This window comes from Drosophila elegans, unplaced genomic scaffold, assembly GCF_018152505.1.
Source record: "Drosophila elegans isolate 14027-0461.03 unplaced genomic scaffold, ASM1815250v1 contig_492, whole genome shotgun sequence".
In the NCBI taxonomy this organism is placed as follows: Eukaryota; Metazoa; Arthropoda; class Insecta; order Diptera; family Drosophilidae; genus Drosophila; species Drosophila elegans.
The window spans coordinates 1177910-1184815 of record NW_024545879.1 but is presented as its reverse complement, the minus strand read 5'-3'; the positions used below and the strand labels follow the sequence as shown (position 1 = coordinate 1184815).

Below are 6906 nucleotides of genomic sequence, written 5' to 3'. Positions count from 1 at the left end.
CTTATCTACAACAGTCGTTTTGGTCCCGCTGGAAGGAAGAGTACCCCACCCTTTTACAGGAGAAGTCAAAATAGAGGTCTAATCAACCTGGACTTGCTTCGCTGATATAGACCTCATCCCACTTAGATGGCCTTTAGCTAAAGTGACCAAGCTAATCTTCGGAACTGATGGCCTTGCAAGAGTTGCTGAGCATAAGACTGCACATATTAAAAAATTAAACAAAGCTTAACGTGCCTATGTAGAACAGCTTTTTGCCACCTGCGACCAGAACTCTAAAGAGCACACTCAGACATACAGCCACCAATGAAACCCGACTTGCCATTAAATTCCCAAGCAGGTGAATGAGTGCGCAGCGATAAAAAAAGGCTATAATCTTTGCCTCTCTTTTACAAAATGTCTTTAAGTCCCATCCGCCATCGAACCAATTTTTCCGAATTTCCTAATCGTAGGTCCTTCGTTCCCAATTACTGTTCAAAAATTCACAATTTAAAATACCATTAAAGAACAGCTGATACTAAAAAAAGCTCCTGTCTATGACTTTATTTCGCCCAAAATCTTAATCGAGTTACCTAAATATGCAGTTATAGGAAACAAAGATCCCCAAACCAGGCAAAGGTAAAACTCAACTGTCTTCCTGATAGACCAATCATCCTCCCTTGCCTGCCAAATCTGTTCGAAACACTTATCTTATCACATAAACGAACACATCTTAAAAACACTTATTCGTTCACCCTCCACCAGTTTGGTTTTAGAGAGAAGCATGGAACGATCGAGCAGTTCAATCCGCATAACATCTAAAATACACGCGGCCTTCAAGCACAGGGAATATTGCTGCTCCCTATTTATAGATATATCCCAAGCGTTCGATAAAGTTAATGCTTTAAGATTTATAAACAAAAAATAAAATAACGGATTTTACCGTTAGATTCTAAAAAATCGGTCATTTCGCAAACATTTACCTACTTATTCGGTAATAAGGACCCCAAAATGCATGGGTCCTGAAAATTAAAAATGGTCGGGTGTTGGGGCTTTTCGGAAGCTTATGACAAATAAATCCCAAGGGCAAACAAAATTGAAACAAAGAAGACAAAAAAAAAGTAAACAAGTTAATAAGTAAAAAAGTTATGGTATATAAAAAACAATAATTCTTATACAACTTGTCTGGAGTTTATTTTGCCTCATAGACATGTACACTAACCACTTCACGACAATTCCACCTATAAAGAAGCGGATTTAAAAGCCTATACACAGAGGCGTCTTTCCTGCAAAAGCGCTAAAATTTCGCAAGACCGTCTTATTCATCCACAAGAAACAAATATGCTGGAAAGATACGTGGTAAATATGGTACAACTCGTTGATGCAATTCTGTTGTAAATCAGTTTTTTTGAGGTACTTATGCCCTCTTTCCACACAGTCCATCCGTGGTGGATGGTTGATGTGCTCTGTGGAAACCAGAGCTTCAATTTTCTCTAGAAAGGCTGTGTGGAACACACCGAACAAACATCGGCTAACTACCGCATAAATTATTCGGTCAAACTCCGTTAAATTTTTACGCGGACTAACTGGCAAATTTTTGTATGTTGGAACGGATGTTGGAAAAGTGATGGATCTTTGTGGAAACGGGTTATTATGTAGATGGTTTTTATTGGCTTACTTCTCTTAGATACGAAAAATTTCCATTTGCAAATATCTAAATTGTATTTAGCTGTTGTTGATAACCATTTTATTGATTTTGTGTTATTTTCTGCTTCTTTTTTATGGGTGTTTACATCTCGAAAGCCAATCAGCTGCTATTGTGTGTGAGCTACAATTCTTTCAAGGGGCTGTGTGAAGAAGGTGAAAGACTTTGATTTGCAGAAACCTTTTAAAAACAAACAAAACAAATACACTGTCAACATTGACCTATATGTTATCTCGTGTATTTTTGTGGGGGAACTATGAGAGACAATAAAAAAGTGAAACTCCAATTCACACGGACACCATCTACCATAAACGTCTTCTTCTTCCGAGTGCAATTCAACCAAAAAGTAGTATAATGTAGACAATTACTTTGGTGTTTTTTTTTTTTTATTTTGGACAAAATATTTGCCTAATTCAATAAATTTGTCCATTTTTGGTTAAATTTCACTTTGTTTTGAACACTCGGATGACGGTAGATGGTCGCAATCCCAGTCCATCCTTAAAAAACGTTTTTTATTTTTGAAAAAGTGAAACTCCACATAGCACATCATCCTTCCAACTTCCGATTTCAATTGATCTTAACAACTGTAGCTCATCAAAACATAAATTAAAATGGTTGACCTGTTGACATTGCATACGTTTTGACGAGTCACAGCTGTTCAGATCAGCTGAAATCGGAAGGTTGATGCGCTCTGTGGAAGTCGGAGTTTCACATTTGTTGACAATTCCAACCGTTTCCAACGGATCGACTGTGTGGAAAGAGGGTATTACCTAATAATGAATCAGTGTAAGGAAGCTATAGCCCACGAAGATTTTATTAAATATATAAATATGTGAATATATGAAATAGTCTAAAAATTTCTTTAATTAAAAAATTAAATATTCTGTAACACCTTTAAAATGGCTGAAAATGTACAAACAAGCTGTGTAAGTTTAATTTGCGCCAGAAAAGGCATGATAATTCAATATTTTTATTCTGAAGGGCTCTGGAACCGAGAACAAAGATGAGGAAGTGGAGCCAAAATTTAAGTACCAACGCCTTGCTAACGATTTAAAAAATATACTTAACACTGATGTTGTCACTTGCGCAGCTGTGCATTATAAGGTGGGGTTAAATAGCTTTAATTTTGCAACTTTACTTATATGTAACTAGTTTCTTATACTTGGCACTTTTCGAGGACGCGTCCACTTGTTGGATCATCAAGGAAACTCTGTCAACTCGAATCTGAGCAACACAGAACATCACAACCATCAAGTAGCAGTTAACCAGATTGATGTGGATACCAAGGGCGAGTTTGTGGCCACATGCTCAGACGACGGAAAAGTGAGTCTCTGGCCTTAGTGCTGCTGAGTCGGGCTAACTTCTTATACCACAGGTAAACATAACGGGTTTGTTCAGCTGTGAGAACAATCAGAATCTAAGTTTCGGAAAATTTATAAAAGCTGTGGCCATGGACCCCGATTTTACAACTCACACTAGACGATTCATTGTAGGTAGGTAAACACATGCAGCATTTCCTGTTCGTTAATATTTAAAAGGGTTTTCCTTAGGTGAAAATAAACTCATATTGTACGAACGAAATCTTCTAAAGAAGCTTAAACCAATTGAGCTTAGCTCAGTCGAAGGCAATGTTTTAACCATTTGCTGGCATGGAATCTTTGTTGCCTGGGCTAGTCACCTAGGAGTCCGTGTGTATGATTTAAATCAAAAATGTTCGCTTGGATTAATGAAATGGGAGGTACCTTCCCAAGAGCGGCTAGATCACTTTCGCTGCCACATGCGATGGTCAAACAAGCATACTCTGTTAATCGGCTGGGTAGACACTATACGAATTTGTGTTATTCGGAAAAGAAATTTAGCTGAAGCTTCTTGTAGCAATCTTCCGGGTTACATTGTTGATCCAGGTGAGAGATATGAATTTTGACAATTGCTTATTAAACTTCAATATTTATTATTTAATTGCAGTCTCGACATTTCAAACTACTTTTTACATCTGTGGACTTGCCCCTCTGACCGCCAGCCAATTAGTAGTGCTTGGTTATCGCAAAGAAAGAAGCGCATATTTTAAAGCTTTACGTCCCGTGCTTTGCGTTATTGAGTACAAAATGAACAGCAGCGAGGAGATCTGCACAGACAGTTTGACGTTGCGTGGATATGAGGAGTACACCGTAAACGATTATAGCTTGGGTTGTATAATCGAGGAGAATCGTTTTTATATTGTGGCCCCTAAGGACATTGTAGTAGCTAGTCTTATTGAAACTGACGACCGGATAGAATGGTTAATTAAGCACAGGTAAGCCAATATAATAATTTCTATTCTATGGTTATTAACAATTCCATGACATGGCTACACTACTAAACTATCGCAACATTTGTCTGCTGTTCTCGTCCAATCGTAATAGTATTCGGGTAATGAGCTCGAAACGGTGCCACTGCAGAGTTTGCCATGGTAGATGTCAGTCATCATTTCTAGACTTCGTTTGTGCAAAACAATATGATATGGCTTACATTTTCGAGGCATGTAGGCCGTGTCAAATCTAGGGTCGTGCCAGCGATATACGTGACGAAGTGGAGCTAGCCAAGTGCCTATAGAGACATCCTCGGACACATAAGGCGTTAGCAGTTGCGAACTATTGACAATATATTCGCATATTTTTCGAGATAATACGTATCCTCCGCCAAGAGCATAGGGCAGATAGTTTTTGCTTAGGTAATAATTAGTCTCTTTCCAATGGCCTTTCCCTTTTATTTTTGCTCGACCATTAAAGTAGCCCCAATAAAGCTGGGGTATGGGATTACGGCCATATTCGGATATTTTACGAAGTAACTTTCGATCATAAGACACAAGCTCATTGAGTAAGCTGTCCAGCTTAACGTAGGTATCGTCATCCACTTTGATGATATATGAGGAATTCATAGTTGTGTATTAAAGTTTTAAGGGCCTGCAGCAGCTTCTCTGTAAGACTGCCGTATGTGTCATGGTGGCGTTGCAGCAGCAGAAGGTCGTTATGTTGATTCTGCTCTCTTAGGAGCTCCGCCTCCAGGGAGCTGCTTATCTTGATAGTGCCAATGGCAAACAGGTGCTTAACTTTAATCTGCCTCTGCGCCAATAGAGGGATTCTAGTCAGGAGACTTTTCTGCCAGTCCATATACTGTTTCAGGCGATTCGCCTGCTGATCCAACTAACTCCAACTGCAGGAGGCCATTGGGGCCGTAGGTTGGAAGATAGATAAGCTCTTCGGGGTAATAAGGCTGCTGAATGGACTTCTTTGCAGTTTGGAGCCAGGTTTTCCGCATGGCATTCCTCTGCTCAGCACTGCGTGGTGTACTTAACACCAGTACCATGAGAAACAGATTCGGATGCGATTTTAAGTCTGATACTTCGCTCCAGTGTGATGGACTTTTGTCTACCGAACTAAGTATTTTCGTGATAAAACTTCCAAAAAAAGGCAGTTATGGCCGTGAAAAGAGTTACTAAATTATTATAACGCCTCATTATTATTTCTTTGAAGCAGTGTGACCGTGTGGAAAATAAAAAAAGATGTGTGCTTATAAAAAATTCACCATCTATTTAATTTTTATTAATTTTAGGATGCCGTGAGCATACCATTACAAGATTTTAGTCAAATTGACTTTGGTGACTTATACCCACTTCCCACAGAGATTCATTCGTTAAACGGATGGTTCATAAAATATTGCCGTTCCGAAAATTTCCCATTTGGTCCGCCATTCACATTTGACGGAATTATGTATGCAATAGTAATAACGTGCGTCAAATTAGCGTCGGTGAGTTAGCGGCGATCGGGAAACAATGGAACTTGGAACAAGGGGGCTGTTTTCGTTTTAAATTTATCGTTATATAGCAAGTAATTTAAAAATTGTAAATGCGAAAGTATTAGAAATAAAATATCTAACGACATATATGTGATCTAAAAAAATTAGACGTCTCAAAGTTTTAAAATATGCATTTGAAAAATCAGGTCTCCCCAATTTTGCCAACTGCTCACCACAATATCCTTATAAAAACGCACTATTTTCGACGCTCACTTTTATTTTAATTAATATGGCTTTCTTATTTCTTATTAAAAGGGGCCTTATTTATACATTATTAAAAGTCGATTAAGTAGACAGATGTCTCAGAAATAAATTGTTTTTATGAATAAGGAACACGAGGCAGGGAGGAGGTTGTTGACGAAGTGGTCGCGAGGGGCTATGTGGAGCGCTCAAAAAAACGCGAACGCAAAAGACCAAACCGCGTCGAGTAGGACTGCGTCGATATTATGCATTTTTCAAATGCATATTTTAAAACTTTCAGGCGTCTAATATTCTTAGATCAAACATATTTCAATAGATATTTAATTTCTCAATATGTTGCATATACAATTTTTAAATGACGGGCCTAAATAACGGGAAAATTTTAATTTAATAATTACAGCATATTTTGGGGGAACAATGAGAGAATGGTGAAAAAGTGAAACTTCAATTCAAACTGCCACCGTCAGCCACGTCTGGTGGCAGTGTGAATTGGAGTTTCGCTTTGTCACCGTCTCCTCTTCGTTCCAATCAAAAATACAGTAATGTGAATTGGCTATAAGCTATGTTTTTCGGTGCAACAAAAAATTTTCATCTTGACAATGCAAATTTGAGCACACACTACGTAAATATGATCAAAACGGAGGGCGCCGACGCAACACGGTAAACATCTTAATTAATTAATATATTTATAATCATCATTCAACTCCTCTAAATTTACTACTAATAAAATCTGCTACAACCTGAGCTTTTGCTGTTGTATAACAGCTAAGTCGGTTGATAAATTATTAATATTAGTCTGTTTTGATCAAATGTTATCGGAAGGCTGATGGTGGTTGTGATCTGTGGGACTCGGAGTTTCACATCTGGGTAATAATCTGCTAGTTGGTTAAACTCAAATTCAATGGTCAGATTTTCTTAAAACTAGGTTAAAAAAAAATAATACAATTTGGACGGTTTTGAGATATTCCAAGTTTTACGCATGTTACAGGAACTCAACAGGTAAATTAAGATCACTTTTTATTTTACAAAATTACCGCGTATTTTTATATAAATATCTTTATGATATTGCATTATATTTAAAATTAGCTAATGTTAATTTTAAGATCAGCAAGAAATCTGTATTTAACATCTTTTTGTAAAAAGGAATTATATTTAAGCATAAATAGCTGAAAAGGTCAAAAAAATACCTC

The 6906-nt window shown here is 37.6% G+C and overlaps 1 protein-coding gene and 1 pseudogene across 3 annotated transcripts in view; one reads left to right on the top strand and one right to left on the bottom strand.

The window, feature by feature from the left end:
• Window positions 1–2496: 2496 nt before the first annotated feature.
• The window catches only part of LOC108136485 (vacuolar protein sorting-associated protein 41 homolog), a 42959-nt gene continuing 38549 nt past the window's right edge, over window positions 2497–6906 (top strand). For 2 of the 3 annotated variants that reach the window (XM_041709764.1, XM_041709763.1), the window contains exons 1-6: window positions 2497–2607; window positions 2663–2785; window positions 2834–3004; window positions 3057–3174; window positions 3232–3585; window positions 3647–3974. In XM_041709764.1, the coding sequence (XP_041565698.1) occupies window positions 2581–2607; window positions 2663–2785; window positions 2834–3004; window positions 3057–3174; window positions 3232–3585; window positions 3647–3974 (1121 nt within the window). In that variant the 5' untranslated portion in view covers window positions 2497–2580. The remainder of the gene's footprint in view (window positions 2608–2662; window positions 2786–2833; window positions 3005–3056; window positions 3175–3231; window positions 3586–3646; window positions 3975–6906) is intronic. The other variant, XM_041709762.1, reaches the window with a different exon arrangement.
• On the bottom strand, window positions 3901–5192 carry LOC121467666 (annotated as a pseudogene).